General features: G+C 45.5%; 1 protein-coding gene across 1 annotated transcript; it reads right to left on the bottom strand.

Moving 5' to 3' along the window:
* Nucleotides 1-43: 43 nt before the first annotated feature.
* ptpn23a (protein tyrosine phosphatase, non-receptor type 23, a) lies at nucleotides 44-18,732 on the bottom strand. Its single transcript, XM_083761801.1, has 24 exons — nucleotides 18,512-18,732; nucleotides 17,109-17,183; nucleotides 14,832-14,959; nucleotides 14,341-14,417; nucleotides 13,846-13,895; nucleotides 13,627-13,758; nucleotides 13,321-13,401; nucleotides 11,866-11,997; nucleotides 11,645-11,692; nucleotides 11,501-11,557; nucleotides 11,334-11,392; nucleotides 11,159-11,238; nucleotides 10,771-10,885; nucleotides 10,496-10,561; nucleotides 9,986-10,131; nucleotides 8,875-9,183; nucleotides 8,362-8,516; nucleotides 7,246-7,577; nucleotides 4,103-6,602; nucleotides 3,605-3,789; nucleotides 3,305-3,409; nucleotides 2,509-2,647; nucleotides 1,913-2,026; nucleotides 44-1,443 (listed from the first exon to the last, which is right to left on the bottom strand). The coding sequence occupies exons 1-24, from the start codon at nucleotides 18,593-18,595 to the stop codon at nucleotides 847-849; spliced, it is 5,766 nt and encodes a 1,921-aa protein (XP_083617927.1). The 5' UTR covers nucleotides 18,596-18,732; the 3' UTR covers nucleotides 44-846.
* Between the last annotated feature and the right edge of the window lie 980 nt (nucleotides 18,733-19,712).

The raw sequence follows: 19,712 nt of genomic DNA on the forward strand, positions 1-19,712 counted from the left end.
ATGTGTAAACCTGAGTGGAAGTCGGAAAAACAGTGACCAAAAAGACGGTTACAATAGTGTAATTTTATTTTTATATTTACAGTGTTACAAGGGGTAAAATAATCGACATGTTAAGATGTGCTGATTTGTATTCTGCTCTGTTACCATAGCAATGACTAGTCCATGTAATGCAGAATGACTAGGGAATACGCAATGAAGGGGGACGTGTTCCTTTCACAGCTCTGCCCAAGTCTTCAAACTCCTCCTCCCACTGCTGGCGTTTTGCATCACTTTAGTGCAAACATGTCTCCCAGTCATTAAAAATCCTCCGGACAGCTGAAACGAGCACTATGCTCAGGAGCAGCCATCGCTGACATGACCAGCTGTGAGAGGGCAGAGGAGATGGGAGTAGTGCATGCTGGAATTGTGACGCTGTAGTGGCCAGACCCGGGGTTGGAGTGCATAATGGCACTATCCACCCAGACAGAGAGAAAGCAGCGAGAAGAGACAGATTGACAGAACGGGTACACAGTGATTTGGTCCCAGACGCTCAGGCCACTAATGATGGAAGAAGGGTGGGAAGGAAGAGAGGGATGATGAACGTAATGTCAAGGAGTGTGCCCCATAAGCAGCAGAAATACACACAGCTCCAACCCTTAACCCCCACCACTAGGCATGTCTTAGTATCCATCTCCACTGGACGTTTTGTGGCCAACTTTTCCATTCCACCCAGATTCAGGCTTTTCAAGTTCCTTACCGTGAAATCACGTGCTAATGGCCTAGTGCTGATAGCTAAGGCCTGGTTTGATGCTGGGCAATAAAGTGAGAGCAAAGAAATGAGAAATGTTAGCGAACTGTGGGTGTGTCTCAGCTCTTGTTGAGGCTCCAGAGGGGGTCCAGGGTGCTGAGGGGGTCGTCTCCTCCGTTGTCCTGGGGACCCTGTAGGCCCTGGCCTTCAGCCGGATGTAGGAAGTTATGCTTTGTCACCCGCCTCCCCCTGCCCCCTCCCTCCATAGAGAAGGCTTCAGGTGAGAGGGAGGCCAGCAGCTCCAGGGAAGAAGGAACCGGGGCAGCGGATGGTGGTGGGTTGACACTGGGCAATGCCTCTGGGATATGGTGGTGGTTGGTTGCAGGGGGCGATGGCGGGGAGGCCTCATCCATGCCATTGGGTGGTGGGGAGTGATCTTTCACTGGGGAACTGAAGGGGGAGGACAGTGGTGGGCTGGAGGAGGGGAGCTGGGGTTCTGTGGGCGACGAGAGGTCCTGGGCTGGCTGGACATCTACTATCATTGTGGACAGGTCGGGGAAAGCCTGTTCCTCCAGACCACAAGGAGCACCATCCATGGCTTGATCTGTGGCACTAGGGGGCCGGATGCTGAGCTTAGCAATGGTGGCTTGGATGGAGCTGATGGGCATGTCGCCTCCGAGAACAATGTCCTGCTGTGACTCCTGTCTGGAGTAAGGCTGAAAGGGAAACGTGAAAGAAGAAAAGTCAGTACTGCCAAAGTAAGAAATGCATTAATATACTGTATGACTGTAGTAATTGGTGTCAGATGCTGAGCACTGAACATCCAACAATTAAATGGCCTTTAAATGACACTACAGTGGAGCGCACTACTGCTTATTATAAATGTACCTCATCCTACCAGACCTTGTAGATATCCTTTATGAGAACCAGGCATGCACAAAATAGACAATAACATTTAGACCACAGCCAAGAGCAGGTGAAAGTATAAACCAAAAAAGGACAGTGTCAGTTACTCAAAAAGTAACAAAACATCTTATGACTAAAGTTATCAATGGAATGTAATTATATACAGACTGATCTTGGGCACATTTCAAATCTTGTTTCCTTCTGAAGTGATGCACCCAGTGATAATGGAATGTGACTGGTAGTAAGACAAAACATGCATTCAGTTAAATGCAGTCTAACCTTTGTGGCTGCAGGGGTGGCGGTCTTGCAGCAGGGGGTGGTAGTGACCCCGTGGCGCTGGAGGACCTGCTCTGCATGCTTCAGAACGGTCTCGTAGCAGAACTTTAGGTGGAGCTGGACACAGAAACACAAAGATCATAAGGTCAACAAAAACTTTGCACTAAATATAATATGACAAACAATGATTGTTCACATCCCCCAAATATTCTAGTAGAATACTGGACCCATAGGCAACCACACTGTAGTTCTGTTATTGTTGTTTCGCCAGCCTCTGAAGAGAACATCTGCTCTTAACATTACTTTTGCTGCCTTAGAAGTCTGCAAATGGGTACAGTGTGAAGACTTTTTATCTGTTCTTCATTTTGGTTGCCTATGGGTGTAACCAGCTCAGCGGCCCTGAGACGTCAGGGGTCAATCCGGTTGAGTCAAACCAAAGACCATAAAAATGCTTGGCAATCCGCATCAATGGTTGGATTGGGGGTAAATCCTGGCTGGGGGATGTACGTTCCCTTTCTAGAAGGGTTTCTTTAGTTTAAACCCTAAAACACACAAACTTGTTATAAGGTAACATGATTCTGTATGTGCGTGTGCTTGACCTTTTCTTGCAGCATGTTCTTCCTTTGTTGTCTCATCTTCTTTACCAGTAGAGGCAGGTCTGGTATTCCATTCCCAGCCTCCAGCTCCTGCAAGGCTGCATACAGCAAACAGAAGGCCCCGGTTCGTCCCACACCCGCGCTGAGACAAAAAAGATCACATCCGTGTGAAGTGAGGGACGCTCTTATCATTATACATCATCTCATTATGTGATTGGTTAAGGGCAGTCCATACTATCTACGACCATCAAACTTTTCGTCGGAAAGCTCCGGTACAACTACAACATGACGTCACTCGCAACTTCTGAAACGCATTCCTCCAAATTTTTGTTCTGAAAGCTGCACTCCCATATGATGTGACTCTCCGAACTCTACTTCGGAGAAGAAATTTAAGTCTGATCTTTCAGACGAAAAGTTCGGTGGTCGGAGAGAGTATGGACTGCCCATTAGCCAATTTGCTCGTCTACATATGACGTAAATTGTCCCTTCATTGTCAATGGCAAATATGAGACGTGTGGGGACAAAATCTGTATATAGGAGGGGCTAGCACCCCTCAAAAATGAAACATTAACATTTATTTATTTTCTTTTTAAATAATATTCTATATCTATACTTGACATTCTGTATTCTTTTAAAGGTCATACTTTTTTCCCTATTTAATTTCCAAACTAGAATCAGCAATAGAAAAGCTAATGTTTTATGATTAATCATAATAATCAACAATGTAGTGCTACGTATGTAACACAGATTCACTCGATATTATTTGTTATTATTCATGGCTAATCTTTGAGCCACTGACCTGCAGTGCACCACAACAGGGTTGTGTAAGGGCCTCTGGTGGAGGTAGTGACCATGGACCTCCTGGATGAACCGGAGCAGGTTGCTTTTACTGTCAGGCAGACCCCTGGTCACGGTTGGATGACAGAAAACATTACTTGATCACGACATGCGTTTCATCAGAAAGTGCAGGGTCATCTGAAAGATGGCCCCCTATAGCTAAAAGTACACTCATAACTACATGTACACTCAGGTTTTGTAGAAAGGCAACCACCCACAGACATAATAATATGTCTGTGGTTTACTGACAGGTTTGACTCACAGCTCAGGCCAGGAGGTGAACTGGAGGTGGACAACAGTGCGTTTCAGGCTCTGGTCACGATACTGGAGGCTGATCATGCGCTCCACGTGGGTGGGTGCGGTCTTCTGGGTAGTCAGGGTGAGTGTGATGGGTCCCTGAGAGAGCTGCTGGCCCCGCTCTGTTGGAAAGTAGCGCATAACCTTTCCCTGCAAGACGAAAAAGAGAGGAAAGAAATTAATTTCCCAGCTCACAAAGCCCTGAAAACAAAAATAAAATTATCCTTGATTTGTCATTCGCTAAAATAAATACGGTTATTAATGTTTTGAGTAGATTGACAGGTAATACTACTGCAAGGAAAGATACTGTGTAATGCAGCAATGCTCCCTCCCTGAGACAGTTTAGTTCAATCTTGTAGCTTACCCAGATCAATTTTACTACTGCCAGATTGATAAGGAAACACTAAGCTTCAGGGACGATCAACTCTCCTTTTAGTTGTACATATAAATCCTTTAATTATACCTTCTCCAGTTCCTGTTCTGACACCAGCATGACCACCAGTGACACCTTCTGTTCGTACACCATCAGCCAGAAGTCTGCTGCCGTGCCAGTGAGAGGAGCCTGCGTAGCGATGAGTCGAGGGCAATAAGGCGACAACTCCTCCACATAGCTGGCGTTGATGTAGTCATCTTTTCCAGAGTGCAGCACCACACGGTTGACGTCATAGGGCATGATGTCTTGGTGACGGTTTTTCATGGTGTAGCAGCGGGCGATGGCGATGGATAGCTGCCGGGCGTCTTTCTCCTGCTGGTCCTGGAGCTCCTTCCAACGGGCATCAAGCACAGACAGGCCTCCCTCCTTTTCAGAGGGGTGCTCCAGGGACTCTACCTGGGCCTGGTAACGTTCTAGTTCATCATGGAGGCGGGCTACACGCTCGGGGCCTTGGTAGGGGTCACCCTGGATCAATAAGACACCCTGAGCACTCTTCTTGCGACGCTCCCCGTCCTGAGGGTCGGCTTTGATGGGTTGGAGGACGTCGGTTGGGGCCTTGGCACCTCCGGGCTGGCTCTCAGGACTAGAAGAGAGGAGGTCATCTGTACTGGAGTTTTGGCGCAGGAATAGGGAGGTGGAAGGAGAGGAAGCAGAGGGAGAGGCAAGAGGAGGTGGAGCTGCACCTCCTGGGGTGGGAGCAGGAGAGGGTCTCTGCTGAGAGGTCAGCCCCAAAGAGGAGGGGGCAGGAGAGGGCGAAGGGGAGGGTGAGGGAGGAATATTGTTAGTTGGTTGGGCAACTGGGGGACCTCCAGGTGAGGGCTGGATCATGTGCTGTGCAGGAGGGACCTGTGGACCATGTGCACCCATGGCGGAAGGTTGCTGGGGTGCACCTGGAGGCCCGCTAGCCCCTGGGGCAGCAGGGTACATGGTGGAGGCTGTCGGCTGCTGTGGATGGGTCATGGGGAGGGGAGCCTGAGGTTGTGGTGGGGCCACAAGCTGAGGGGCTAGTGGCTGTTGAGGAATCATAGGAGCCCCCCCTGGGTAGCACATTGCTGCCGAGTGTGGAAGCTGAGCCTGGGGTTGATTAGGCATTTGCATGGGCTGCTGGGGCATGTGTTGTAAGGGGGGTTGTCCAGGGTGGGGGTGATGTTGTGGCGGCAGGGAGTTGGGGGGCATTTGTGACATGGCACCCCTGTGCATGTGGCCCTGAGTTCCAGGGCCAATAGGAGGCATTTGTGGATGTAGGACAGGGGGCACAGACTGACTAGATGGCGCCATGTAATTCTGTGAGACTGGGGGCAACGCCTGAGTTGTGGGTGTCATTGGCTGTCGTGGACCAGATGGCATTTGCATCTGCTGATGTGGGTGCAGGGGCATCTGCTGGGCATTAGGGTGCACTGGCATTTGCTGCTGTTGCGGCAACATGTGTTGGTGAGGATGCCCAGGAGGCAACTGTTGACTTGCATGGTGCATGTATGGATGAGATACAGGTGGCATGACCTGAGAAGCGGGGGGCATTTGAGGGTGGACACTGTGGGGAGGCACCTGGCCCTGAGGTGGCCTTGGCATGGAGCCCGGCATCATGTGGGGATGCTGCTGAGGGAGGTAGCCCTGTGGTGGCTGATAGCCTTGGGGAATTTGAGGCTGTGGCTGGTAACCATGTTGAGGATGTGGCTGAGGTTGACCATGGAATGTTTGCTGATACTGGGGAGGCATACCTGGTCTCTGTTGTGGAGGCATGTAACGAAGTGGGTAGCCCTGTTGGGCCTGGACAGGGGCTTGAGGAGCATGCATAGCCCTAGGTGCAGCATGATATCCCTGGGGGTGCTGTTGTCCTGTGGGTTGGGGGTACTGTTGCTGCAGTTGGGGTGAAGGAACTTGCATGGGCACCCCTGGCTGCGGCATGAACGGGTAGGCTGCCATCGGTGGTGGTACACTGTAGCCAGTGGAGGCTGCAGGTGGCACAGGATGACGAGGGGTTGGAGCGTAGCTGGGGATAGGGGCCTGGATGCTATCTACTGTAGTGGTGGCGGGTCGGACAGGAGAAGGGGCCACAGGTTGGGAGGCTTGGGAAGGAGGTGCCTCATATCCCGAAACTGGTGCCTGGGATGGTATCTGGTGGGGCATCTGAGGGATGGGTGCATGTGGGAGGGGCCCAGAAGTAGGAAACTGAGCGATGCGTGCAAGGAGCTCTGGCGGAGGGAAATTGGCAGGAAACCGATGGCAATGGACACCAGCCCCTGGTGCACCAGGCCAGGGAAGAGATGTGCTGGTGCCCAGGTTGGCACCAGGGGGCAAGAAGGCCTCTGGGCCAGGCGGACGGGCACCAGTGGTGGAGAGGGAAGGCAGGTCAGGGGGGAGGCTGCGGAGCTCCTCGGGAAGGTCTCCCCCCAGTGCCAGGATGGCGGCACTGAGCTGTGCCAGCTCTGGATCGTCTAGGCTTGAGCATGCAGAGTCAGCGTCTGAGCCCTTGGACTGCAGGGAGGGCTTGGCTGCAGTGGGTCGTGGTGGAGGCTTTTTCTGTGCATCGCTGAGCAGGGGAAACAAACAAACAGATGCTGACAGTCTATTAAGGACACGGCTATCCTGTCAGAGTGTCAGATGAAAGTTACTATGTGTGCAGACAATAGAGCACCGAAGTATGACTGAGTCTGGCTAGAGCGATGCCCGTTGGGCACTGGCCTACTTGGATCGACGCATGCCCCACCCAGATATTAGTGATCGTAAACGATAAAGAGCCACCTCCCTGACAATATCATCAGGACAAATGAGTTTATTTTTGGACCACAATTTTTATACGAGACAATTCTAAAATAGAAAAATGACTTCCCTGATGAACGAGTGACGTCAGGACTTCGGTACTCTATGCTGCACTGAAAAGGCTGGCTGCTTTGTGTGCATGTGGTGACAGACCACACCTCATTTGGCCAAATGGAAATAGCGATCTTAATGAATGCTATACTGGCACACTAACTCTTCACAAGACGAGTTGTGTTTTCCGATATTTTTACGACCAAACTTTTTACTTCTGATTTCTGGGTCTGATGGCCAAAGGTGTTTCAATTTCATGACACCATGCACATATCAGATGGCTTGGCCTACAGTACAACCACACAATAAGAATATTTCTTCGAAATGTTACCTATCCAGATTCACCTTCTCCTCTTCCTCACCTGTCCAGGATGGCCTTCCGTTCCTCCGTTCTGGTTTGACAGAGTGTTTTGGCTTTCTCCAACAGGCGTGAGGCCTTGGCCTCAAGGTCTTCATAGAACTCCTTCCCTTCCTGCGACTTCTTCATCAGGTCTTCGTAAGCTTCATAGGAGGCCACCAGATTGTGAACGGTGGTGTTCCACTGCTGCTCCGTCTGACACAGACCTTTGCGGACTGAAGCGGACTGGACATTGGCCTCGGTCAGGGCCTTCAGGATGTTCTCCTGGGCTGCCAGGTTCTGGTCGATGTACACCTTCACCTGCTCATACTTCTTCAGCTGCTCCTCAAACACACGCTGAGAAAACAGTAAGAAGTCACTCTGAGAAACTCGGTGGGTCGACCACTGAATCAAGTTTAGACTAAAAGTGGGTAGAAATTAGGTAGACAATTAATAATATAGCATGTGATGATTGACATCCAAGAATGAAAAGGTCTGGGTGGACGTTTCCTTTAAGACCAAAGGGATAATATATCATTTTCATCTTTGGTTACTTCTCTGGAATATCACATATATATATATATATATATATATATATATATATTTCAATGAATTAATCAATCAAGACACATGGTCCCTAGCACAGAAAACGTAAACCAAATACAAAAAATGAGCACAAGTGCTCATTTTCAGCAACGCCCTGCACCTAGAAAGACACACACATTAGAAACCTGGAGGCTGACCAGTACAACCTCAGTCTTATACTGTTGGCCTCTAAGCAGCTGCACTGGAGCAGTTGGGGGTTCATTAGCCTCGATACCCAGGCTTTCATTTCGTCTGCGCGAAAGATGAAAGCCTGGAAAAAGCCGTGGGCTGAACCAGTCTAAAAGTGGGAGTCAACCCTTCCGGGTGGGCGTCGCTCTAAATGATGTGACGTAGCGCTGCACTAGGGGGGAGAGGAGCGGCCGGGGGTGACGGACAGATCGATGAGATCCAATCAGGGTGCGCGCTTTTCTGAGGCGCGACCCTCCCATCTAGGCCAGAAATGTCTCTGCTTAGGTCAGGCTAGGGGTTCATTGACTTGCTCAAGGGCATTTCAGCAGTGTTGGGTGACTTGTAGTCAACAGAAAATGCATTATACCTTCATGTCAGTTCGTTCGGTGGTAACCAGTGCAGAAGTGATGTCATCCTGCTGGATGAGATCACGGAGTTGTTTCTCCAGCGAACACCTCTGATCTCTCATCTCCTGCACCTTCCCCAGGATTCGCTTCATGCTCTGGAGTCCTGCTACCTCCTCTGCACGCAGACAGAAGCACACACACATGCACTGAATTCACACACGTGTACACAGCAACAGCATCCATTACAGCAGTGGTTCTCAAACATTTTAATTTCAAGGACGCCCATAACTCTGAGAGTGGGACCAAATGGAGCCGTAATGGTCGATTCGGTTCCATTTGTACACTCTCAGTTACAGACCTGTAAAGGTCCATTTGGATCCCCTCAAGGAACCCTGGAACCCACTTTGAGAACCACGGTGTAGCCGTGCAATACAGAATTAGCATTTCTGTTCATTTATGTGCCCGCTTTCAATATAGTATGAATAGGCCTTAAAACTCCCACAAACAGCATTCAAACGTTAACAAACCCACACCTTCAGTGAGTTGTGGCCTGGGGAGGGCATCTCTCAGGCTATCCAGTGGTCCTCCAAGCAGACGCAGGTTGCTGATGTGAAGGTTCATGGCGCGGTGGAGCTCCGTATTGGTGAAGCTGGCCTTCTCGTGAGCCTCCATGTACTTCTCCAGGTCCCTGCGGATCTCAGCCAGAGCTTGTGTCTGTGCCGGCGGGTGCACCTCTGGCACCGCCGTGTCCTGGAGGGCTTGCATGCCAGCATCATCTTCCTCCAGCACGTCCTGGATCTCCTTCAAGGAGGCTTCCACGTCTGTGAAGACGCCCGAGAGGACTGTCGAGGACAAATGGTTATTTATTAAATGCTCATACAGAAACTTTATTGTCCATCACACATGACAGAAATTAATCTTTAGTATTCCACAATCTCTGAATGCTATGTAGTAGTAGTCTGGAACTACACCTCCCGAAATCCGAGGCAGAAATCGGTTTGTCATTTTCGTCCAGGAAAATATATTTACATTATATTTTTTAATCTCCATTTCTGCTAAGCAGCAAGCTTTGGTGATTGTGATTTATATTAGGATGCATTTGCACGACTGTAAAGACGAAACAGAAGTAATAATAATAATACAACTTTATTTGTACAGCACCTTTCATGACATGAAATGCTCAAATCTCAAAGTGCTTTACAGAGCAATGGAGAAAGAAACGAAAAGCAAGGCATAAAACAGGACATGAATAACAAGAAGTTTAAAAGATCAATTCAAAGCAAGAGTGTAAAAGTGGGTCTTAAAAATGTCTACAGAGGCTGCCTGTCGAAGGTACAGTGGGAGTTTGTTCCACACCGTCGGCCCATAGAAGCAGAAAGCTGCTTCACCGTACTTTTTAGTTGACATTTTTTTAGGCAAAGCGAGCAGGCCAGCAGTGGAAGACCTTATAGGGGGCGGTTTGGGACATATTTAGGCAGGCAGTTTCCCCCATACTCATCAACAGAGCTTCCGTGCATATGACCGGAAGCATTGTGCTCCAGACTGTATGACCGGAAGCATTGTGCTCCAGACTGTATGACCGGAAGCATTGTGCTCCAGACTGTATGACCGGAAGCATTTGAAAATTGTGGCAGGGCCACTGACCTTGCATGGACTGGATCAGACTTTTGGCAGTATCTGGCCGGACACTGAGTGCAGCACACTTCTCCATCAGAACAGTAGGTATGTGGCTGTACATGTCCAGGTTGTCCACAGACTCTGGCTCCAGGCCCAGTGAGTCCATAAATTGTCTGCATGAAGAGAAATTACCAATTAGATACCTAATGACAATCAAACAGACTTTGCTCAATGCTATGGGTATTTTTAGTAAACAAACCAAGGGAGTCTGTATTGCGATAAAAATGTAGAAAATCTAGAAATTTTGTTTTTATTAACAACAGGGCCGCACACCTAAACCTAACCTTAACCCTCTCCCAACCCTTAACACACCCCTGACCAACCTTAATCCAGTCGGACCAATGCTATGTCTAACCAAAGTATGCCTCCTGTATCAGTTTGAAAAACATAAAAGAAAAAGAAAAGTGTAGGTAAGTGGAAAATTAGTTTGTAGTGACTTTGTTATTGTTATGTGTCACACACTCTGCATGTACTTACTCTAGAGTCTCATTCTTGCTTTCTATCTTGGTCATGATGTCACGTAGCAGCTTCGCCTTCTCCTCGCTGAAAACATACATGTAGCCATCATCATCAGGACCATGGCTTTAATCTTCATTTACCCAGGTTAGTGCACCACACTCATCCACAACATAATGTTAATGGTAGCTAGTAGATACTCATTCCCATCCATCAACCAACAGTCTGGCCCCTTTATAATGACTTCAACACAGACATCCACACAAACTTGGCATCCATCACTGGCACATAATTACCTGTAAAGAGAGGAGGCCTCGTGGGCTGCCATGGGCACTAGCTTGGCAAACAGGTCAGGTCCTGTGACACTGGGATCGACTGGGTTTACTGGAAGGGCCTTCACCAGGGGGGCACCTAAATGGGCATAGAATAGTTACATTTCCAAAGGTGACATTACATGACAAAAGGTTACATTCAGTTTGTGCAAACAAGTGCTAAAACATTAGACTCTGAGGTCAATTCAACATACTGTATGATTTACTGTCATAAACAACATGTAACCTTTAATGTAGGTCTGGTTACAGTTAGAGGCTTTGCATGTATCCTTTCTTTGATATGCAAAACCTACCCTATTTGAACCTGGTGAACAAGTCATCCCTGCTGGACCTTATACATTGTCACATTTACCTTTAACTGAGGCCAGTGTCTCCAAAGAAGGAACAGTCTCATGATAGATGAAGTCATTGTCTTTCTTAGCAGAGTTGAACCTGTGGATTCAAGAAAGAAGAAAACATAGGAGCATATTTAATAGAAGGCAATGTTCATCGCCGTTATGTGAGAACAGCAAGACCAGATTGCTTACTTTCCCCCAATAACATCCATGGAGAATCTCAAGGCCTCTTGCACACTGTCAGGCTGACCCTGCTTATGAAAACCAGGAGAGAAGAGAGGTCAGGTCATAACAGAACATCTAAAATGGCACTACACATACTTCACTGGATGAGGACTATAGGTAACTCATAACTTTACCTTAGCCAGTTTAATAGCTTCACTGAGTTTGTCCAAAGAGCTTTGCAGGTAGGCCAGCTGTGGGACAGAGAGTGAGCAGTAGGATGAAGATCGGCACAGTGTGTGTGAAAGAATGAACAAATGAATGAATATACTTGGTCATACCCGCTCGCCATACTTCTGCTGTTCCTCAGCTTGTTTCCCCATGTGGAGCTATGGGGGAAAAAATTATACACATTCAAATCCTTACTGTTTAACTGTGAAAGTGTAAATAATTGAACCCTATCCACCCCTTAGAGAAGCAGTGTACTGAAAAATCAAACTCCAACTTCTAGGTATATGCCACAGACTCAAGAATAAAATAGAGATGCATGCATGTGACTCACATGGGCAATTGAAGCAAAATAATAGATCTTCATTTGGACCAATTTCTTCCAATCCTTCTGGATCTTTCCCAGCATAGAGGCGGTTTCAGAGTTCTCCAGAGCCCTGCAGGCCTCCTTATAGTAATCCACCACCTGCACACATCAGAACCCACAGTGACACCACATTACTATTGTCTGAAGAGTGTTTAAACACAGGGACCAGTGCAAATGGACATGCACCACTTTCATGTCTTAACAAAAATACATTTTACTATTAAAAGGCAAAAAGGAGGGCACAGGACATCAGGTCTCTAGAGAAGAGCAATGTATATCTATTAATCTTAAAATCGTACACTTACTAGAGAAGAGCAATGTATATCTATTAATCTTAAAATCGTACACTTAATAGTATAGTATAGTTTACTATGAAAACCTGCAAACCTGCTAACCCTGGATAGCCATACATGGAGAAGACTGGATCATCAACTAGATCTGCATATATGGAGCCGGCCAGCAACTCTGCATCTGACCTCAAACCCTTAGATCTCCATATATGGAGCTGACCTGTTCTGACATTCCATATGTTGAGCCTACCCCACCCATCCTTCCTCTTCTATGTCTCACTTTTGACTGATACCTGTCCATGCAAATTCTAGACAGGCCCCACGTCTAGGGCCTTTCGGGCTTTCTCAACAGGCCCGAAAATTAAGGCCCGGCCCTACCTGGGCACTCATCAAACCCTGCACACTCAAGACACTGCCCCCGCTGTCATCCTTAGATCTCCATATATGGATGCCATGCCAAAGTGCTAGCGCTCGCCCAGCAGTCTGCCATCACCCAGGCGGATGCGTGCACGCCCTTGCTCTCAGGGCGTCTTACTGGTATAGTATAGTATAGTGTATTTTATAATAAAGACAATAACTAATCCAACAAATGATGGATAGTGTAAGTGTAAGATTTTAAGATGAAGAGTTATACAGAAAATAGGTCAAGGTTAGTGTGATGACCCATCCTGTTTGTGTCTGGTGTTAATGCTGTTCTCTGTTCATGTGCAGGAGGAGGAGACCAGCCTGCAGGGGTGGGCCTAGATGAGGAGGCACACCTGACTCCAATTGGGCTCAGCCTATTTAAGCAGGCTGGTCAAGGCCATTTTGCCTCTCTCTCCTGCCTAGGGAACAATGTCTGTTCTTTGCTCCTTTAAGTTTGTTTTGATCTAAGTTGCTGCACTTGCACATACATTACACTTTCAGACATCCACACATGCAATACACTACTGATCCAACTGATGACTCACACCCCACTTCAACTGTTAAGTATGATTTATTTGACTAGTTTAAAATAAATACTTTGTTTTTGGCATTTACTCCTGTGTGTCGTCTCCCATATTTGTCATGGTAAAGTCCGTTCATGACAGTTAGCTTCCCATGACTGCAGAAAGGTACTAGATGTTTTGAAAGAAAAAGAAAGAAAGTTTACCTGAGCACTGATGCGAGCCACCAGAAAGCTCTTCCTGTTGTCCAACATGGACTTCTCCAGGAGACACTCCTGGGCCTGACCCTGTTGAAGGGAGACACAGTGATGATAGAGAGACAGACACACAGATAGACATTGAGACTGAGTGAGTAGACTGTATGAATGAGAGGTGAGGGGGCATAGCCAACTCCAGACTAATATCTGAGCGGGTAAGCAGGCGTAATGTCACTTCGAGTATGAAAAGCCCATATATGGTACACCAATATTTGTGTATGTGTGCATGCATGCATGCATTCATGTGTTGTTTACCAGCATGAGATTGATGTTGAGGTTAAGGATCTGGTGACTCATGTCCACACTGTAGTTGTGGCTGAAGTGGTCTCTTAGGTAGGAGAAAGCCCCAGCCGAGCACTGGAAATGTGTGCAGGAAACCTTCATCCCCTGCAGAGAGAGAAATCAATAAAGTATATTGTGTGTGCGTGCACACAGACCTGTTCAAGATTATAAAGAGACAAGGAGTGTTCTTACCTCTTCAGATACCCTATTATCCATGGCTCCCAACATGGAATGCAGGGCACCTAACAAATGAAGGACAATACGGAAATCTCAGTTGAGACTAGTTTATGCTTCGTAGCATGACTGTTGCTGAACAAAGTGAAAACAATGTTGACAGAAGCCGCTTTTTCAGTTGAAAATACATTATTTTTGTTGGGCATGCTAGTTTTACTTTCTCCCAGACAAAAGTAATAGATTGATCAGAATTAATCTCAATTCACTAGCCAGAGTACTGATGTATGTGTGTACATTATACACTATACAAATAAAACATCATACAAATAGGTTAATTTGAGCACTGTGTTGTGTCAGGGCTCAGTAAAGCCTAAACTTAACATCCTGACTGAAACCAGCTGAATTTAAGTTATTCTTTTAATTGACCAATATGACACCTGGTTTAGCCTCCACATGACTCCCACAAACCAACCAACCTAACCAACACAATTTAAAAAACATGTCTTAACTCACCTAGGTTGTACAGGATACAGGCTTGTTCATAGCTGATGTCATCATGGGTGACTGTCTTTCCAGAGAAAATCTCTGTCCTGAGAAAACACAATGACAAAGATGACAACATAAACAGACCATCAGACAGAGTTTGTACAGTATGTATGTGTAGTAGCATATGTGAATGTAAATTCTGTGACCATTAATATCACCTGATATGTTATAATAACCTAGATATGATCTTGTGTACGGTATATTTCTTGGATAAATGAAGACCAATTTATTTTCAAAATAGCACATGCATGATTCCTCAAGCATAGTTGGGTAGAAAGTACAACTCGACATGGATAAGTTACCCATAGTCCTCTCCTGAGAAAATGGTGCTATTCAGAGTATTGTAACTAACAAGCTGTTACAATATATAACTGTTTTAACATTTGTACACTGCACTCTCAGAGTTAAATTAACAATGTACAGTGTAAATGTATTTCTATGAGTGTGTGCTTCCTTACCATGAAATGGGCACAGCAGCCTCCTGGCCTGGTCCCAGAGGCACGCGGCTCTGGAGGTAATGCAGTTGTCCAAAGTACTTCCTCAGTGTGCTGCATCCCTCAAAATCCCTGGTCACATTCACCGCACTCTGGCGGAGACACACAGTTACAAACACAGTGTTTCATTGTACTCATTCAGCAGTTGTGCACCAGAAAATCAACACCACATTTATAGCACTGCAATGAGTACTAAAGCTACAGCTAGAACCAGAGCAGAACAGATACAAGAGCCGAACAAGAATACAACGGTCAATACACTTGACAGTGCTGAACAATAGGATTTTGGTTAACCATTTCCAAAGTCACACTTTCAAATAATATTGTTAGATAATAATTGAGAAATACATCTGATGAAACATAAGTGTCCAATTAAAATTACTATAATTTAACCACCAAATAATTTATGAATTTGAATTACACTAGGGCCGTGATAGGCCCAAACCACACCAATGATTCGCCATTCAACTCCTTGCAACCAAACGGTTACGAGTAGTTGCATGTAGTTGCATGAAACCATTATCCCCAATGGCAGTTGCAAGGAGTTGCATTGATGTGACATGTCCTTAAAACTGTTTTGTTGCAAGGAGTTGCGACTCATTGCATTGGTGTGGTTTGGGCCTTAAGAGATGGGTTGGGCGAGATGTACTGTATGTACATTAATTGGGTTCTGGTTGACATCTCCCTAGCCTCGCGTAGCCAGCCTTCATCTGCCGGGGCAGATTAAGTCTGGCAATTCATTTGTCGGAGGACTTCACGGCCAAAGTGATGACGAGCCAACCAGATTTGTCTGGAACCAGGCTATAACCAATTAGGGCACAGTATGCAAATATGGGACGGGACATTGCGGGAAAAAAATCTAATGCTGAAGGGGAAGAGACTAATATCCACGCAGTGATATTAGTATCGCTACGCAAGGCTAACATCTCCCATAACTTGGGACTTACATACACCCTTGACATTTGTTTTAATACCGTGCCCTAATACACATACACACACAATCAAGGACATGTGTATGTACTTTGACATTTTAAAGTAACACACAAGGATTGAAAGACTTAAATGTTTATTTATTGTGACTGTGTGAAGTTCAATTATTTGTTGGTCACCTGTCTCTCCTCTGCAGTGCCAATTCTGTTGATTGGAAGGGGCCAAGCACTGTAGAGGAGGAGGGGTGTTTGTTCCTGTTATTGTGCATGTTTATCATATGCGTTTGGCGCCTGAAATATTTGCTGATTTGTATTTATTGAAAATTGTTTGAAAAGTAATTGTAGATCAGCTCAGGGGCCTTGATTTGCCTGTTGAGTTATTGATTTATTGACACCAATTACTGTGATTGGTTTGTCCCATCTGTTTAAGATCAGGCATGTGAGGAGATGTTCAGTTTGACAGGAAGAACATCAGGGGAGAGCTGCCAGGGCCTCATGGAAGGCATAGCCTGTTAGCAGTATTCTTAAGTTCCTGTTTGTTGTTTTCTTAAGTGTAGCTTTAAGTGTTAATTTCTGTTTCCTACTTTTGGAATGTTGTTTTGGCCAGTGTTATTTTTTTGTATTTGTTGCCAGGCTTGCACTGTCTAATGAACTTTTGGAGGTAAATAAAATACCCAAAAATGTACTGGTGGACCTGTCCACTTTGAGGAGCCTTGTGCCGTCAGCCAGCCTTTCCACACTGACAATTTATAACGTTCTCAGTGGATAGAGTGGAGAGTACTTGAGAGTGTTCCCTGGTTCCAAGAGACGCAGCCCAGTTCAATAAATTGTAGTGTACATGGATCAGAGTCGGAGCACAACGGCTTGTTTGGAAGGGTGAGTTGATTTGAGTTCAGTTAACCACTGAACACCCTATATACTGCATGTAACAGGGACCCCCATGGGTCTAGAATATTTGCCAAAAGTAAAAGTAGCAGATCTACAAGCTGTGAGCTTGTAGATTGTCTATTTGAGTAAGGATGCAAGGGTTCATGTGGTTAAGAAAGCCTAATCAAGGCAATGCTCTGACATTATCAAGTAGCAGATAGCAGAAGCCAATTCACTTAAGACACTAAAGAGAAATGATGAGATGCTCCAACGCAGAAATATGCAATTAGTGCAACATTACTTTAAATTGCTAGAGACAACATTGAGCAAGGACTGCAAGGATCAGAAGCACCACAGCTCTATAACAGATCTAATACTCCTATGTAAATAATATGATCTATATTTCTATAATATTGATATCCGTAAATGATATAGATGTCAATACCTGTCTTAGTGTTTCCAGTTTTTTCAGCTGCTCATTATAGTTGTCTGGATTCTCCCCATAGTTCTTTAGAATAAACTGAGGAGAGAAAAGGGAAGGACATAACAGGTGAATGGAAAAATGTTTCAGTGTTGAATATGTGTCTTGGCCTTCAGCAGGCCTTGGAACTATCCCATAATGCCTTGCAAAGACGTTGACTGTCTCAAGCAAGGAGCTGAACTGGTGGTTGTGTCACTCAGTCAGCAGAGCAACAGTCATGAGCATTCTCCTTACTGGAGCATGACTTGCTGACAAAGACATTTCAGTGGTTATTCCTTCTGACACACACACACACACACACACACACACACACACACACACACACACACACACACACACACACACACACACACACACACACACACACACACAACATTCCAGTTGAGTAGCTCTGTGTACACTTTAACAACATACCAACCTATGTGTCATGTCCAAGTTGTGGAGATGTACGTTAGGCTACACAAAGACGGGACAATTATTCCTCTTTAGACTACCATTACCATACCACACCACAGTTAAACAACATAATGACATGTGTGTGAGAGAGATAATTCTGTCTGTTTCAGTACATGTATACTATACATCGCTGCAATATCTCATGATGAATAATATGTCTACTGAATTTCATCACCCTTCCTCATCTACCTGACCGTTAACCACCTAGTGGTGGATGAAAAACCAAGAGGGCAAAGGTCTTAATATTTGTATATGTAAAGAAGGCTCATAAAATTGATGGCTAGGGTGCAAGTTAGCTCTGGGTCCATAGCTCTATTGCGTTGCATTAGAGCTATGGACCAGAGCTAGGTGCAAGTTAGCCCTGGTCCAGTGCTTACAGCGAGTCTCTCGATTCGCTGTAAGCACTGGACCAGGGCTAGGTGCAAGTGCGATTCCTACTGGGAGGAACTGGAAGTCAGGGAACTGTCTCAAAATTAACAAAAACCCTGCGCTGGTCAGGTGCAACCATGACATCACTGATTGGTCTAACTCTGGTCCATAGCTCTCTTAATGCAACGGCAGCAAGAGCAGTAAGGATGTGGACCGTCCTGGTATTGTCAGTTAGTAGATCTGTCTTTACTTGAACCGTTAGGCTCGGAAAGCTAATTTACAACTTCAAGATCAAATAATAAGCTAAACATAACTTCAGTTTTACTGGTTTAGCTTATTTATTAGCAAGCAGCTAATGTTAACAAAGGCGGTGGTCAAAGGAGTTTGTCCGTTTGAGCTGTCATTTGCCAGCTGTCTACCCACCCGAGATAGATTGGTAATGTTTACAAGCTCAAGATCGTAACCAGTCCTCCTTAATCCTTGTCTGGTTGTCTTCCATCATGACAGTCCTGTTGCTCCTTCCCAATCCCCACCCAGCTCACCTGCCTGACGGACGGGCTAAACTGGAACTCCCCGGCCTCTTTCAGATCCAGCCAGATCATCGGCATTCGGGGGACCGCCTCCATCGCGGCCAAAGGCTGATCGATACACGGTTTTGACTCTTTTCGATCTTAATATTCACGTCGATACTTGTGTGGATGTTGTTTTGCCCAAAAATCACCCAAACAACTGTGTCATGTCCCCATTTACACTTCGACAGGAAGCAAAGATCGGAGGTGACGTATTCTACTCTTCGTGCGCACGGGCTTGTGGGATATGTAGTTCCTGAAGCTCCTATAGTACTCTGGAACTCTTTGAATTGAGCCCACATTTATGAACCATGAACCATGACAATGTTATGCATGCATGGTCAGTGGTGGAAAAAGTACTCAAATGTTTTACTTAAGTAAAAGTATCAATACTGTAAAGTTGCAATATAGAAAATGTAGTGGAGTAGAAGTAAAAGTATTGGAAATACTCTAAAGTACAAATACCTCAAAATTGTGCAGTACTTAAGTAAATGTACTTATTCTTTCCACCACTCACTGTGCATGGTGTGGTGTGTTACAACATTTGTACATATGGCATAAGTACAGACTTTTGTAGCACACATAAGGAAGAATGTAGGCAATCAATGTTAATAACTGTTTTCCGTGAGGGTCTGATTTCCTTTAAAGTAAATTATCACTTGACAGAAATCCCTCTCCTTTTCTTTTGATTGATTGAAATATTTATTAACAGTTTGCAGAAATACAGTACATTTCAAGCACAAACTCAATACAAAGACTGTTAACTGTGTGGACGACCCAATTAAGCATTACACTTGTTTACAAAAGGGTCCACCTTGTTCAAATCATCCTTCTACTTAATCCCAAAACCTTAGAAATTATCTTGTATAACAATTCCATGTTTCAGATTAACCATGCAATATAAATAAATGACCTAAATGAAGCCTTGTAATAATAATAAATAAATAAAACATGCAAGGATTGTTATTTATTAATCCTTTTATTTAGCTGTTTCTCCAGAGAAAAACTGGTAAAGTTGGCATGTGCTAATGTTTCATAAATATACAATGTCACATATGGTCACATTAAGTACAAAGACATGCTTGCATTAGCCTAATAAATGTAAAGAAATAACGTTTTAGGTCACTCAGTCACTTAGGATGACAGTACATGTGATGGATATAATTTTGTACCA

The sequence above is a fragment of the Protomyctophum parallelum genome (assembly GCF_964188405.1).
Source record: "Protomyctophum parallelum genome assembly, chromosome: 3".
NCBI lineage: Eukaryota > Metazoa > Chordata > Actinopteri > Myctophiformes > Myctophidae > Protomyctophum > Protomyctophum parallelum.

Bases quoted from the DNA above. Each gene is read 5' to 3' on its own strand.
- ptpn23a (XM_083761801.1), bottom strand. From the start codon at position 18,595: ATGGAGGCGGTCCCCCGAATGCCGATGATCTGGCTGGATCTGAAAGAG. The intron at 7,578-8,361 runs GTATAATGCATT...CTGTTTTCTCAG, and splicing joins CCGAACGAACTGACATGAAG to CGTGTGTTTGAGGAGCAGCT. The intron at 2,648-3,304 runs GTCAGTGGCTCA...TTTTTGTCTCAG, and splicing joins CCTGTTGTGGTGCACTGCAG to CGCGGGTGTGGGACGAACCG.